Source organism: Ammospiza nelsoni, chromosome 9, assembly GCF_027579445.1.
Source record: "Ammospiza nelsoni isolate bAmmNel1 chromosome 9, bAmmNel1.pri, whole genome shotgun sequence".
In the NCBI taxonomy this organism is placed as follows: Eukaryota; Metazoa; Chordata; class Aves; order Passeriformes; family Passerellidae; genus Ammospiza; species Ammospiza nelsoni.
Genome location: NC_080641.1, coordinates 12,111,886 through 12,127,345, shown reverse-complemented (window position 1 = coordinate 12,127,345; position 15,460 = coordinate 12,111,886). Strand labels below are relative to the sequence as shown.

General features: G+C 41.3%; 1 protein-coding gene across 4 annotated transcripts in view; it reads right to left on the bottom strand.

The window, feature by feature from the left end:
- Positions 1-15,340, bottom strand: part of TPR (translocated promoter region, nuclear basket protein) — a 33,845-nt gene extending 18,505 nt beyond the window's left edge. For all 4 annotated transcript variants that reach the window (XM_059477777.1, XM_059477779.1, XM_059477780.1 and 1 more), the window contains exons 1-23: positions 15,190-15,340; positions 13,145-13,249; positions 12,648-12,721; positions 11,501-11,597; positions 11,171-11,274; positions 10,384-10,548; positions 10,061-10,153; positions 9,860-9,940; positions 8,567-8,654; positions 7,947-8,087; positions 7,084-7,175; positions 6,141-6,338; positions 5,532-5,639; positions 4,756-4,982; positions 3,594-3,757; positions 3,375-3,514; positions 3,132-3,280; positions 2,714-2,876; positions 2,320-2,454; positions 1,533-1,673; positions 1,206-1,374; positions 574-740; positions 211-363 (exon numbers count right to left, since the gene is read on the bottom strand). In XM_059477777.1, coding sequence (XP_059333760.1) covers positions 211-363; positions 574-740; positions 1,206-1,374; positions 1,533-1,673; positions 2,320-2,454; positions 2,714-2,876; positions 3,132-3,280; positions 3,375-3,514; positions 3,594-3,757; positions 4,756-4,982; positions 5,532-5,639; positions 6,141-6,338; positions 7,084-7,175; positions 7,947-8,087; positions 8,567-8,654; positions 9,860-9,940; positions 10,061-10,153; positions 10,384-10,548; positions 11,171-11,274; positions 11,501-11,597; positions 12,648-12,721; positions 13,145-13,249; positions 15,190-15,340 — 3,105 coding nt within the window. The remainder of the gene's footprint in view (positions 1-210; positions 364-573; positions 741-1,205; positions 1,375-1,532; positions 1,674-2,319; positions 2,455-2,713; positions 2,877-3,131; positions 3,281-3,374; positions 3,515-3,593; positions 3,758-4,755; positions 4,983-5,531; positions 5,640-6,140; positions 6,339-7,083; positions 7,176-7,946; positions 8,088-8,566; positions 8,655-9,859; positions 9,941-10,060; positions 10,154-10,383; positions 10,549-11,170; positions 11,275-11,500; positions 11,598-12,647; positions 12,722-13,144; positions 13,250-15,189) is intronic.
- Between the last annotated feature and the right edge of the window lie 120 nt (positions 15,341-15,460).

Below are 15,460 nucleotides of genomic sequence, written 5' to 3'. Positions count from 1 at the left end.
AGTGACAGCTTTAAACACACAATCACTACAATATTGAACTGACACTATCAATATACAGCTTGTGTTTGGAAACTCTCACAAATTCAGGCACTCTGTGTACACTCTGAAAGACCTGGATCAGGGCACTGCTATAGTGTGAAACCCAAGTGAAGCTGAGGCAGCTTTCTGAAAGCTCATTCCTGGGAGATCTCAGGGAAGGTCAGTGCATACCTGCTGCTCCATGTTCTCCACAGCTTTACGCTTCTCCTCCTGCAGTTCCTGTTTTTCTTTTTCTGACTCCATCAACTTCTTTTCCAGCTGTGCCTGATATTCTGAAGATTCCTTCAGACGAGCTTCAACTGTTGTACGAACTTCCTCTGTCACCTTCATTAAAATGCATCATGAGATCCACTTTTTATCCAGTTAAATACATTATTCTGATACAAAACTGGAATTTTGTTAACAATTTAAAGCCAGAATAGGTATTCTCAGCATCTAATTTAGAACAACACTGAAAATATGGAAAATCACAAGCAGTAGTGAATTTTTACTCTAAAAAACAAAGTAAATAAAAATAAGTAATTAACTACTTACTTGTTTTTCCTTATTGAGGGATTCCTCCAGGCTGAGAACCATGGCCCTGTATTGCTCCACATTACTGGAACTAGTCTTGAGCCTCTCTCTCAGGTCATTGACTTGCTCCTCAGCTTGTCTCAGATGACTTACAAGATCATCCACATCTTCATTTGTACTAGGCTGACCTGCATTGTTAGAACACGTTCATTAACTGAGATTTAACTTAGCCTTAAAACCGCTGTTCTTATGAAAACTGAAGCAATTTTTGGATAATATGATAAAAACAATTATTTTCACAAAGCTTCCCTAAATAAAACTGTAAGCCTCACCAAAATAAGGACTTATAATAAACACTGTTGATTATTTAAAACTATGTAGCCTAATACATTTAAGCTCTTCAAACAATAAAAGGAATTCTTTAAGAAGTTTTGCATTATTTTTCCCCTTTGTCCAAGATTGCTTGGATGTGAAGTTTACATTAACAAATTATGCTGGTTACTATCTGCCTGAATATGTGAATGCAGTAACAAAGTGATTTATTATTTAGTGTACTGCTGTCCCAATTCCAATTATTATGGACTGTGAATTTTACCATTCTGAGATGGTAATGCTTAGCATAAAGAGAAATTAACTGCAGAGGAAGATTTCACCTTTCCCTGGAGACCTTTGTGAGGACTGGGATGTGAGCTGGGCCTCAGTGTTGTTCAGCTGCTGTTTCAGCATGGCATTTTCCTTCTGGGCATTCTTCAGGAGCTCCTTTGTGTTGATGTGACGGCTGGTCTCTGTCTCCAGCTGCCTCTTCAGGTCCAGGATATGAACCTGCAAGCACAGGGCTCTTCAGTTTGCAATTATTCCCAAATGGCACAGAGGCCAAGTGTGGCTTTACATGTCAGCTATGGAAAAGAACACACTGCACTCTGGCAGAAGCACCTGGGGCTTTATTTTCCTTCAAACAAGTGCAGCACATTTATACTTACCTCCTGATTCTTGGTGAGGGAATGTCTTTGTTCCACCTCACTCTCCAGTTTCTTCTTCAGCTGAGATATCTCACGTTCAAGCTTTTCTATCTGATTATTGAGTCTCTGCTTTGTTTCTGTCTCAGATCTTTCGAGTATTCCCTGAAAAAAGAGACCAATGCATTTTGTTTACAACATACCTCAATAATTTTCTTCTGAATTACTGCAGCACTTCATACAAAGTTGTCAAAACATTTCTCCCACGCCAAGAATAATTAAATAATAGGTAGATACAGAAAATGATGAAAAGTAGTGCTTACAATGTATGACTTAGCTTTGAAAGGTTTCATTAATGATGTTAGTACCATAAATATTATTAGAAGAATATCTACTATCTATGCAGTCTAATGCCATTGACTAAAAAACCACCAAAAGATCTACTAGAGAAACAGAACTGTCACATGATAAAATGTGCATCCTTAAATACATTCTAAGTATTGGCATTACGAATTTTTTCCTTTCACTTTGTTTCATGTGTTTTCTTTCCATTTGATTGTGAAAATCCTTCTCATCAACTCAGAATTCTCAGGACCTTGCCCAGGTAAATGACAGAGTATCATAATGTAGGACAGGAGTCCCAAACTTGCTGAAACAAGTTGTTGAAGTATTTTATATCATGTTGATTTGTAACCACAAAAAAATCCATGTTAAGACTCAATCCCATGAGTCTTTAATTTGATTTTCATGGGTATTTATTGAAAAGCCTGAGAGACAGACCCATCCTGGGCATAAGAATAGCACCACATACCTGAATTGTTCTCAAATTGGTGAGCAGCAAGTTCTGTCCTCTTTGTTCAACCAGCAGAGAGTCACGTTGCTGAGTCAGGCGCACATCTGACATCTTCAGGATATCCTTCTCTTTTTTCAAGTTTTCTGCTCTCACCTTTAAGACAACAAATTATTAAAAACTTTGTTGTCAATCCCCAACCCATCCATTGAATTTAGTATTATTTTAAAATCCGTGTGAATTAAGCCAAGAATAGTAAGAACAGAACTACTGGACATTCTGTTTTCCCTGCAAACTGAAACACCTTGGAATGTTCTTACATCTCCACTCTTCACTTGAGACATTTCAGGACAATCATAAGGAAAACTGTTGTAATACCTTCAAATACCCTGCAGTGCCACACACTGTTACTGACCTCTGCCACTGCCAGTTTTTCATTAGCTCCCCTCAGGTCCTGAGTCATGGTGTTAATGATCTGCTCCTGCTTCTGAGTGGTCGCTGTGAGCTTCTGGGTTCTCTCATGCAGGGAGGTGATTTCCCGGCGATAGCTTTCCACGTTATCCTGCAGCATCTCGTACCTTCCAGGGAACACAGCAAAACAACTCTGCCACTGTCCAGCTCAACAGGGGCATGCACACTGCTGTGGGCTTCATGGTTTTATGCTTCAGTTTGCACAAATGTGCCTCACTCAACTACAGTTTCTGCTTTTGAGCCCACCAGCACTATTTCCTTTACATTCTTACACAAATTAGACAGTGTCAATGTTTAAGTGAACAAACAAAATCAAGCAGCCAGAGGACATGTAAGGCAATGATATTATGTAGCTGAATTACCTTTTGGAGGCAAATTCCAGCTGTGTGGATATCTTGGCATTTTGTGACCTCAAGTCTGTGACCTGCTCCTGAAGCTTTTCATTCTGTTCATTCAGAAGCTTGTCATTCTCTGCCTTTTCTTTTTTATAGTTCTCAAAAACTTCTTGCAACTGCAGAAAAGAACAGACATAAAAGTGAGTAAGTACCAAAAGCAAGTAAAAATAAACAGGGACAGCTTTGTGCAGTGTCTACTGAAGAGTGTACCTGCTTAAGAGCAGCCTTGGCCTCCACAGTCTCCACGGACTCAGTCATAGACACTGGAGCAGGAGTTGCCATGGACTGAGGTAAATTCGGGCGCTTTGGAGTAGATGTAAGACAGATCTCCTCTGGTAACATACCTGAAGCTACAGGAAGGTAAAGAGGGTTTTAAAGCAACACTTCTGCTTGCCACAGCAGATCACACAGCCCCTGCACCCTGGGTACCTTGCAGAGGAATGATGGCCCCCGTGGTCTGGGTGAGCAGGATGCGGAACATGTCTCGCTGGCGGATAATGGACTCCACGAGCTGCAGCTGGTGCTGCCGCGACTCCCGCAGCTGCTGCAGCTCACTGAGAGCCTCATCCAGCTGGCTCTGCAGCTCAGACATCCTGGAACAACAACAGCCTTCAACATCCCACACAGGCATGCCCAGGTGTTCTGGGCCCCTTCCTTCCACAAGGACAGTGAGGAGCTGGAGCTCCAGGAGCAGCTGAGGGAGCTGGGAAAAGTGCTAAGCCTGAAGAAAAGGAGGCTCAGGGGGGACCTCATGGCTCTACACAACTCCCTGATAAAAGGGAGCAGCTGGGGGAATGAGGCTCCGCACCCAGGGAACAGGGATAGGACAAGAGGAAACGGCCTCAAGCTGTGCCAGAGGAGGTTGCAGTTGGACATCAAGAAGAATTTTTTCACAGAAGGGGTTGTTAAGCATTGGAAGGGGCTGCCCAGGGAGGTGTTGGAGTCCCCATCCCTGGAGGTGTCCAAGGAAGGACTGGACATGGCACTCAGTGCTCTGGGCTGGTGACATCTGGGGCATAGCTTGGACTTGATCCTGGACTTCCTTCCCAAACTTAATGATTCTGTGAACCTATAACAAATCCTGCAAATTTCCAGGAGACAGGCCTTTGGGCTGCCATTTGCAGATGAAAAAGAAAGCAGGCCTCTTTCCTGAACAGTAGAATTCTATTCATGTGAGTAACTTCAAAAATGTCAGTAGCATGAGCAGAGAGTCAGGCTAAGAACCTTTCACAAAGAATTCACACCTGTAGTCTTTACAGTAGTGATTTAGATATGTGCACATGCAGTTTTCTGTTCAGCTATCAGGAATAAAAACTTATCTTTTTGAAAAACGGCTCTGTTGTGTGAAATCAGTCACCAGAAGACTGACAATTATTTTTACTTCAGGTTTTGATGACAGGACCTATTATAAAGTTATAAAGCCATTTTAATAGAAACCTGAAGGTCCTGTAGCTTAATAAGAACTTGCTTCTACAAGTTACATAGCTGGTGCACACAACTAATAACAATCAGAAGTAAAAAACTAAAAATGCTTGAATGAATCCCTGTTACTAATTAGTACAAAGTTAATGAAAAGGAAGAGGTGACCTACTTAGATGATGTTGTTTCTTGCTCCTCTTTTTCTCTTGCCTCCCCCAGCTCCCGAAGAGCCACCAGGAGACGCTGATTCTGCTGCTGAAGCTCTTGGATATTTCTGTAGGACACCAGGTGCTGAGTGATCACTTCAGAAGAGCTGCTGATGTCAGCAGAGCTCACTGCTTCATCACGAATCACATGGTTGCCTCTGGCTTCTTCCAGTTCCATTAACAGCACACAGATCTGAAAGAGAACAGTCCTTGTGTAATGCCTGCACAGACTCTAAAGTTTTCAGTGAAAACCAATATATTGGGAATAAAGGACTTGGAAATTAAGGAGTTTTCCCTACAATGTGCAGGGAATTGCAACTGCACAATTGCAATTGTGCAAACAATTATAATCAAGATAGTTGTTGTAAGATAATTATGTGACAGAAAAAATAGCTTGACAAAAGGCAACAAATTGAAAGTACATAAAGTGTTTAGTTCTGTGAACAGATCACAGGACAGTCCAATCTAACAAAGAAATTATATAGATGAGTTTTCCATGTCATATGCTTAACAATATTATCCTAAAGTAGTACCACTTCTATCCAGTTAACTTATTCCAATTTTGAAAGCAGTAGTATCATGCTGTCCTGAGGAGAAGTTTTAATGTCACCAACATAATCAGGACAACCAAAGTCTCCATGACTGTGGCTGAATGCAACTTCCAAGTAAACATCTGAAATGCAGCAGCACATGAACACAGAACTGCAAGCAGCACATTTAACCACAGCAATGTTTCCTGTACCTGCTGGGAGAGATCCTTCACTCGCACCTCCAGTCTCTGGCTCTCCCTCTCGAAGAAGGAGGCGTGTTTGTTGGCCTGGTCGGCACTGTCCTGCAGGCGATGGATCTCCTGCAAGCACACCAACAGGAGTAAACATCACACCTCAACTGGACACATTCCTTTCCAGAGAGATAACAGCCTGTGCAGACATGCCTGGGGAACCAAACTTCTCCTTAAAGTTACACGCCCAAGGTAAAACTCTAGCTGTTCCAGAATTAAAAGTCATGTTCTTTTGTAATGTACAGGTGCATGCTTTAAAACCAGTGGGAAGGGAGCACTGAAGTCCAATTTTATGTCAAATAAATACTAACTTTGTTTAAAGTGAACCTACTCTCTCAGAAAATCAGAGACTGTAAATCACCACTACAAAAAAACTACAAAATACATTGGTTCTGTAAAATACTTTCTACAGTTCCAGAAATCGCAAGCCAGAAAGTCCAACACATCTTTTCCCATAATAAAAGTTGACTGATAGATCCATTTCATACACTTACGACGGCAATTAGGTTTAAAGATTTTTAAATTAATTTGTTTTCCAAAACTATACATGTTCTTTTATTTTACACTGACCTTCATAGCTTGTTCAAGCTTTGCAGACAGACTTGCAACAGCTTTTTGGGAACGCTCAAATTCTTCACGCTGACGTTTTAAGATTGGGGCTTTGGCTTCTACTTCCTGCACTATTTCATCCAAATATTTATTGATTCTCCTATTCTCCAGCTTCTCCATATGCAACTGATCCTGAGTTTCGACATAGGCATTGTACAGCTGCAACAAAAAGGTTTTGGTTTGGTTTTGATATGCTTGTACAGATCTCTTTAAAAAGAACCACTGGTAATGATACAGTTCATACCTTAAAGCACTGCAATTTTATACAATTGAACTAGGTAATTCAGAAGAACAAGCTGGACTTTTAAAATATGATTATAGGACTCATATCATAGAAAAGAAGTTACACATATTAATTTTAAAATGGCAAACTGTATAGTGCAACTGTCTGCAATAGAAGAAGTCTATGTAAAAGGTCTAAGTTTAAAGCAAATTTAAGACAACAGAAATATCAAAGCCAGCAACACAGCATAAAGGAATTTAATGGCTGGACAAAACAATCAGTAACAAATAATAACAACACAAATTGCATAAACAGAAGCATGAAAGCCCCTAGAACCTGTAAGAGCTATAGTTAATTGTTTGCAAGTTTAGGCACAGCAGTACAGATTAAAACACTATGTAAGTAAGCAAAAAAAGACTGCTCCTGCGAAAAATGCATATAGAAAGTAAGTTTATACTAACAAAACCCACCTATTTCTGAATTTGATCTACTAAAGAAAACCTGTAAGGCATGTTGAAAAAGATCTCAGTAACTTAGCAAGAGAAGTCTGCCTCAAGTAAGTCTGCCTTCATCAAGCATGATCGCAAACCCAAAGAGTGCCCCAAGGCTGAACCTTTCTGTTCTCACAGTGTCATTGTGGCATCCAAGGGCTTTGCTGCTGGAGAGGTTGTGCTCACTAACCTCAGTTAACTTCATGCCAGGCTTGACCACTTTGGCCACTGCTGCAGCAGTGGGAGACATGGCTGCCAGCTCCTCCTCGGACAGGATGGCTCCTGGAGACACAACCCCACAATTACCATCCAAAAGCTGCAATAATCCCCACCAGAAACTCTCATACTTGACTGGCTTTATTTGAATTGCTGAAAAGATATTGCTACTAGGACTCCTAAAATTTAAATAATTTCAGAACATGAGCACTTGAAATAGCTGGAGCAAAGCTTAATCTCAGGTTTTTTAGCACATTGTCAGAGGTTTGGAGCAGCAGAACAGTGGTTTATTTTCATTACATTTACACAGGTATAGAGCAAATGTACTCCATGCCTCTGTTCCTTCCTGCTCTCTATCCTTTAGAAACTGTGCATATGAAGCAAAAAACAAAAAGGACATAGCTAAAACAGTGAATACTGAGCAAAATTTAACATTAACAGAAATTTAAGGACAAGAGGTTTGTTCACTGCTGCCTATTTTTTATACAGGAAAATAAGACTAGTTTTCATCTCCACTTCCCCCTCCAGCAAACCACTAAAAGCAGGCTGATTCAGCCTTGAAGAAAAGTTTCCCCTCCATTTTCTTTGAAAAGGTAACAGATTAAAAAAAACTTCAAAAAACTACGACAGAAATGCATTTTCTGCTGAGGGGAGCATATTTATACACATATATAAGCATATGTATATATATGAAATAGCTTCTAAAATGAATTATTAAAAATTAACAAAGATTACATTAGATTAATGCAGTTGGTTCTTAGAGAAATTCAGCACAATATCCTTGACAGACCATAAAAGCCCAAGAGTTTCTGTACTTCAGGTGCCAGCTGATCCCACCTTTGCGCTTTGTAGCCGACAGTAAATCATTGGCGTTCTCCAGTTCCTTCTCCAGCTTACTGATCTTCTCTCTCAGCTCCTTCTCCATGGTGGCTTTTGACTCCTCCACCTCAGCCAAATGCTCCTGGGCTGCTTTATTAGCTGAAATTCAATCAGACAAGCAGGTTGTGTGTTGTGATTGTTTTTAAAATAAAAGTATCAGGATTTAGCTGTGTTCCTTAAGTTTTACTTTATATGATCTGCAGAAGTTCATGATAAGAAAATTCAGCAGTGTGAGAAAAGCATGAGCCATTGCCTATCACCTTTGCTTGGAAAAGGGCAAAAGTATGAACTGTCCTTAGCAGTGAAAAGGAACCTAAACTAAAAAAGCTAAAGTGAAGACATATCTTGCAAAATTATCAAAATCCATAGTAAAATTCCAGGTGTATTTGAAAATGGTTTCCCAACCATCAGTAAATTCAACTAGTCAGGTACAGTTTTTGTTACAAAGGGACGAGTATTTCCATCACCCCCCTAAAGCCCAACGAAATTCCTTTCAGGAACACACACGAAACCCCCATTTTTCAGAGCATCAAGGTACTCCAAGGAGCCCAACTGCTCTCCTCCCTTTGCCAGCTTACCTTCACCTGCTTCCTTCAGGAGCTTGTGCAGCTCTTCCACTGCTCCTGTCAGCTCATTGCTCTTTGCCTCCGAGTCATCAGCAGCACTCTGAAGAAAGCATTTTAGCTCACCTTTAGTACACAGCAACAGCAGCCACATGTTTACAAGAAAGCCTAAACTGACCACAAATCACGAACAGGTTTCTGCAAAAAACTGACCTAAACTGGTCAGTCTTTTCCATTTGGATTGACTCACTTTGATGCAAAGTGCTTGAGAGTAAGAAGTATCAGACACTGATTTGATGTGGCAATTCCCAATGCAATCTATTTAGCTGTTTGCAGCATAAAGGAATTTAATGGCTGAACAAAACAATCAGTAATCAAATAATCAGCTGTTTACAGCTGCTGTTGGCTCTTTCCTTCTTCTGACTAAAGAAGACTGGGAATTTTCAGTACTCTATTTCAAACAGTCTGAAAAAATGGTATTTTTAGGGACTCATATAACATATATATATATAAGTATATATATATGTTATATATATACTTATATATATAACATATATATATGTTATATATATGTAACATATATATAAGTATATATAACATATATATAACACATATATATAACATATATATACACTTATATCTATATATAACATATATATATAAGTTTATGCTTCTTTGCTTACAGCTTGAGATGTCCCAAATGCAAAAGCTGTACAATGTTTATTTGGTGTTTGTGCAAGACAGTTCACAAAGCAGAGCTCAGTAACCTGTGCACTAAAATATGCAAACCAAAGAGTAAGCAGTTGGACATTTCAGCTGACTTACATGATATTTTTCACTCTTTGAGCAAACAGAACAAATATTACTTGTTTAGATGCTGTCTTTGACACAGTACAGGACATTCAGCTGGGTCTTAACCAAGTCATCAACACTTTGCAATGTTCATAAATGAACTTCTAACTCAGAAAAATCTCTTGCACAGCCATACTTTCCACATAAACTTTTACCTTCCAACAGATTCTAAGACATAACCACATTTTTACAACATGAAGCCTCAAAATAGTTGGCATAAAATTACTATTTCAACCCCAGTTTTGCTTATTCTCCAAGATAATACAAACAATGTAAGAGTCTAAATGCTGACTAAGACAGCAGCAAAGAAGACAATGTTTTGCCTGTTTCACAAAGTCATGCAATGGAAGTTAGCCTTTCCACATCCAAATTTTGTGGGGGAAAAAGCCTCCAAATTGGCTTGCATTATGTAAGATTCAGACACTACTAGAGTTATAATGGAATTAACCAACTCACCTTATACAAGTTGGATAATTTCATGTGGGCATTCAGTTCATTGTGGAATCTCTCTTCCATGCTTGTCTGTTGCTCTTTTGCCTGGCAAATGAAAGAGGAGACAGGGTAGGGGAGGATTCCACTATTTCTATTTCCCTCATTTTATTGTTTGATTTGTAGGAGCAACTGCAATGCCATTTAACATATTTCAAGCTGTCTCACCTCCTTCAGTTTATTCAAAAGTTCTTCAACATGCTTCTGGAGGTTTTCATTGGACTGTTTCAAGCTGTTCACCTGCTCCTCCATTCTGGAAACCTATTCAGAGAAGAAGTAAGGACACTATGTAAGATTTTTAGCTCCTAGTCCAGTTTATTTTGGAAAATACTTGTCTCATTGTTTTTAACTTAAAAATAAAAACAAACTCAAAAGTTGCTGGAAGAGCATACAGGGCCACTCAAATACAGTCATTAAAGTATTGGCTTTGTTTAACACTGTTAATCAGGTGGTATAATTTCTAAGAAATGACAACTCAGTAATTACATTACCTCCTCCTTTTTGTTCTCCAGACTGCATTTGAGCTCCAGGATTTCATTGCCTTTCTCCCTGGCAGTATGGAGCAGCTCATCTGTTTTGGCTTTCAGCTCAGCATTCAGCCATGTGTTCTGATTCTGCAGCAGCTCCTTCTCTTGCTCCAGCCTTTTCTCCCGGTACTGAAAAGAGAATTGCATAGTGTGAGTGTAGTGGTTCCACAGAAAATAAAGCAGCCAATTAAATTACTCTAATTAGAGAAGGAGTAGCAAAATGTACTGTAATTTGGTAAATACAGGCAGTGCTCCTTATTACACTAGTAGTAAGTTACAACTATCAAGCAACAACAAATTACTGCCATTTGAGTTAGTTTCTTCCAAGTTTAAATTAGTTGGGAACAAGAACAAGATTAGTAGCCTTTCAGAGGAAATTAATTACGATATTGAGATTTTTGTCCCTTCCTCCTCTCTTTATGGAGTTTATTCTGCCCACAAAGTAATGGTACAGGTTCACAGCTCATTATTTTTCTCCTTTCTAACTCCCTTCAGGGAGCTGAAGTCCTCCCTAGCAGTCCTTCCTTCCACTGCCACCAAGAAGGCCTGGACATGTTTGCCCAGCCTGATACCCCCTCTCTTCCAGAAATATAGATCTCACTTCTAGTCACAGCCAGCAATTTTATAATAAAAGAATTTGCTATAAATAACAGGCACTCACTTGACCTACTTTCCAAGGAATCATAACAAAATGGTGATTACATCACACACAAACAAGCAGAACACACTGTGCTTACAAAGCCCTCCTCACCTTCATGGAAACATCTGATGTTTGAAGTTCATCCAATTTCAGCTGAAGCTTTGCCTTTTCTGTGTTGGCCTCTGTGAGTTTTTCATTTAAACGTTTAACATCCTCTGGAAGAGGGAAATCAGTGTTAGGAAAACTTGTTGTGTAACAGCTTTAATTACTAAATTGTAAAGAATGACAACAGGCAAGACACTTTGTATGTAATTGCATGTTGGGCACTAGGATACTGCATAAGGCACATTTTTAAATGGAGAAAAACAAGCACCAAAGTGGTGTCTTTGTGCAATGACTGTGTTATTTCCTGGTATGTAAGGACTGTGCTCCTGGCTGTACCATTTAAATGTTCAACTTCCTGAGATCGCCTTTCGGTGGTTCGGACCAAGTCTCTCTTCTCAGCTTCCAGCTCTTCCTTCTCTCGCATTAACTGGCTCTGAAAAAGATTGCAGAAGGAAATAAAGAAATGTGATCAGCTCTCTGGAATAGTTTATGGCCTCTGCTTACACTCAGAACCACACAGCAGCGAGCTAAACCTCAGTGAGCTACCCCAGCCAACTGAACACTGGGATAAGAGGCTTAGAGTGGGCAGGAAAATCACAATGGAGCTGTTCAAAACTGCATTTCATTTTAATATTCTTGGAAAGACAGCTGTAATAGTCAAGAATTTCCTGAAACAGCTTTGTTTGGTTAAATAAAAGGGGTAACAGAGTACCTGAAACAGCTTTGTTTGGTTAAATAAAAGGGGTAACAGAGTAAACAAGGAATGACAGTGCAATTTACATGCAGCAATATAAATAATGCACCAATATAAACAACCAAACAATGCAATTTACATGCACCAGTATAAACAATGCACCAATATAAATAACCAAACAATGCAATTACATGCACCAATATAAAAATCAAAACAAAGCCAACAAACTTGGATCATTTACAGGCTACACTGTCTCTCAAGGTGTCACTACAAAGCACCTCAGTCAGGCCCAAGTAAGTTCCTTTGGGAGAACAATGAGATCCATCTCTCATTGTGGAAAAATCAATCTAATAAACTTGTTTTAGCTTCCTGCTCCAAAATTACTGTTCTGCTGGATCTGCCAGCTCATCCTGCAACCCAGTGACATTTGGGCATAACACAAGAAAAACTGTGCCAGAGAGTGGGAAAGGATGGGGAAAACTAGAAGTTTTGTTTATGCCTTTGACAGAATTTTGGGGGTTTGGGTTAAAGTCACTTCACAACAGGTTTCAGCTGGAATGAACAATCCATGCAAACTAAAACAAAAGCACCTGCTCACCTGTCATTCAGTTTGCTAAAACACCACCTTTTTAAAAGTTCCTGCAATTTTCCTGCACACACATCCCCATGGACATGTAAGCATCTCCCTGAGCTTATAGTGGTGCTGATCCTGATATTCTCCACTGAGAACTGAGTGCACTCTGTGCTGCAAAGGGCCAGGGAGCCCCAGGGTGGCAGCCCCAGCAGTACCTGCACAGCCGTGTTCCGGTCCTGGGCAGCCTCGAGCTCCTTGTTCTTCTCATTGAGCACCTTCAGCTGCTCATCTGGGGGGAAGGAACAGCAGTGAGGGATCTCCACTAGGATGTGACAGAACCCACCCTCCTAATGCAACAGAGTCACAATTTCCCTGACAAACATTTTTAACAAAAGAGAGAGAAGAATGCCAGACCCTGCCCTGGATGGGCAAGGGGCACTGAGGCAGACTAAGGCACTGCTTAAAGCAGAAACAGCTTTTGTGAGGATCCATCCACAGCCCCCTGCACTGCTACAACCCAGCAAGGGGCTGTTCTGCCATGAGAACAACAGATTCCATTAATATTGGAACACACCACCAAAACACATCTCTACAAATGCAGCTGATGGGAGATTTTCAGCTCCTGTGCAAAGCCTGAGGCAGTGCCCACAGCCCTGGCCTGGAGGGTGAATGTCCTGCCCAGCACTTAGGGATGTTACACAGTTCCACTTACGAAGCTTTTTGAGCTCCTCCCGCAGAGTTTGACATTCCTGGGTCTCATTTACAAGTCTTTCCTGGCTCTGAGCCAGTCGCTTTTCCACTTCAAAGTACTGTTGCTCTGCAAAAGACCAAAGTCTTTTCAGTTTCACATCATAAACATTTTTTCCTTCTCACCTTTACCAAGGAGCATTCTAAAAAGAATATATAAAAATAATAAGACTGTAAGAGAATTTGAAGGAAGGAAAAAAAAAAACCACAACATTTTTGAAGGCAAAAACCTGCATTTCCACATTGAGCGAACACTGTTTAAAACACTGTGCTAGCAAGACAAGTGCTGTGTTTCCAGAAATTGTGATATGTTTCAGCCTGCTCTAGTGGAAAGTGTCCCTGCTGATGGCAGGGATTAGAATGAGATGAGCTTTAAGGTCCCTTCCAACCCAAATCACTCCGTGATTCTGTGAAATTGTCCATCAAGAAAGAGCCTAATTAATCTAAATAGTTATTTAACATTTTTGATGTAAGTAGAGATGTTGTATCAGCCCAATTATCCAGTGTGGGCTCATCACCTTAAAACTTCTTTCATTTCTGAAGTATTTCTATACATTCCAAGTAAAATCCACATATCCCCAGGTATTAAGGGTTTTGATCTGGGGAATCTTTTAATGAAGACTTCTTAAAATTAATTTCTGGGCTCTATTCCCTTAGCAGCGAAAAAACAAAGAATTAGATGTGAATTTTTGTGATCTAAAACAGTAACTGTGAAATGGAGCTTCAGTGTAAAATACTCAGTAAAAGCATAATTAATCCCACTCTTGGGCAGGATGGGCTTCTAAGGAAGCACTGAGGGCTGTCTATTTAATCTTCCTCCTCTCATACATTACAATTTCAAACAATGCTGCTCCTCCTGCCACACACGAGAAGAATGGATCTGGAAGAGAGTATCTTTCTAAAATCTGTGGGTTACCTTAATTTACACCACACTTTAGTAATACATTTACCAAGATGTCTACCATGAGAGAGACTGAAAAACTGAAAGGTAGAAGAAGTATGAAGTATGAGAAGTATGAAGTATCAGAAGAATGTCACATCCTCTACAAATTAACTCATATTCACAACCTTACACTCTTGTCCCTGCTCTCTGCTGGTGTTACTGTTCTGTTATCAACTCATCCCCAAATCAATATAAAAATATTGATTCCATCAGGGCCATTTTACAGAATGGAATTGAACAGTAAAGTATAAACCTAAAGCTCTTTCAGAGCTGGGTGAACAAAGCTGTATTTCTGCTCCACAACGAGGACCAAAGCAGATTGAAGCACAGAACTGTTTGGGTTGGAAGAGACACCTAAGATCAGAGTCCAACCATGGCCCAGCCTTGCCAAGGCCACCACTGACCCATGTCCCCAAATGCTACATCCACACAGCTTTAAAATCCATCAAGGGGTGGGGATTCCACACCTGCCCTGAGCAGCTGTGCCAGGGATGGACAGTCTTTTCAGTAAAGGATTTTTCCCAACATCAAACCTAAACCTTCCCTGATGCAACTGAAGGCCATTCCCTCTCTTCCTATCCCCTGTTCCTGGGAGGAGAGCCCGACCCCCCGGCTGTCCCCTCCTGTCAGGAGCTGTGCAGAGCCACAAGGTCCGCCCTGAGCCTCCTTTTCTACAGGCTGAGCCCCTTCCCAGCTCCCTCAGCCACTCCTCGTCAGACTGGTGTGTATCAATGGTTGTTAAAAACCTGGCCAAAAGCTGTTCTTTAAGACCATTTCGAATGCAGTTTTAACCCTGAACGCACCTTAGCAAGAGGGAAAAAAAAAAAAACAAACACCAGGAAGAGAAAAAAATTTTAAAAGTATATATAAATATATATACGTATACTCCAGGAGACAAAACGAGACAAACACCGCTCAGATCCCACTGCAGGCCCGTTCCCAGCCCCTCCCGGCCTCACAGCCCCCAGGGAACCCCCGAGAGCCTGTGGAAGACAGAACCGCGCTCCGCGCTGTGCCCGCGCTGCGTCCCCCAGCACAGGGACCGTGGGCCCGCCCGCCGCGCTCACCGCTGTCCACCTTGAAGCGCTCATGGCGGGCCCGCAGCCCGTCGATCTCGCCCTGCTGGTCACCCAGGAAGCGCTCCAGCTTGCCCTGCACGGCGCGGGGCAGCTTGGCGAGCTCGGCCCGCTCCAGGAGCTGCTGCAGCACGGCCGCCATGGCTCCGGCACAGCGCCGCCCGCCGCCGGCCGCGCTTCCGCTTCCGCCACGGCCGCGCCATCATGGGAGTGGCGGCAGAGCCGCGGCAGCGCCACAGCCGGGACAGGAGACTGCACGGCC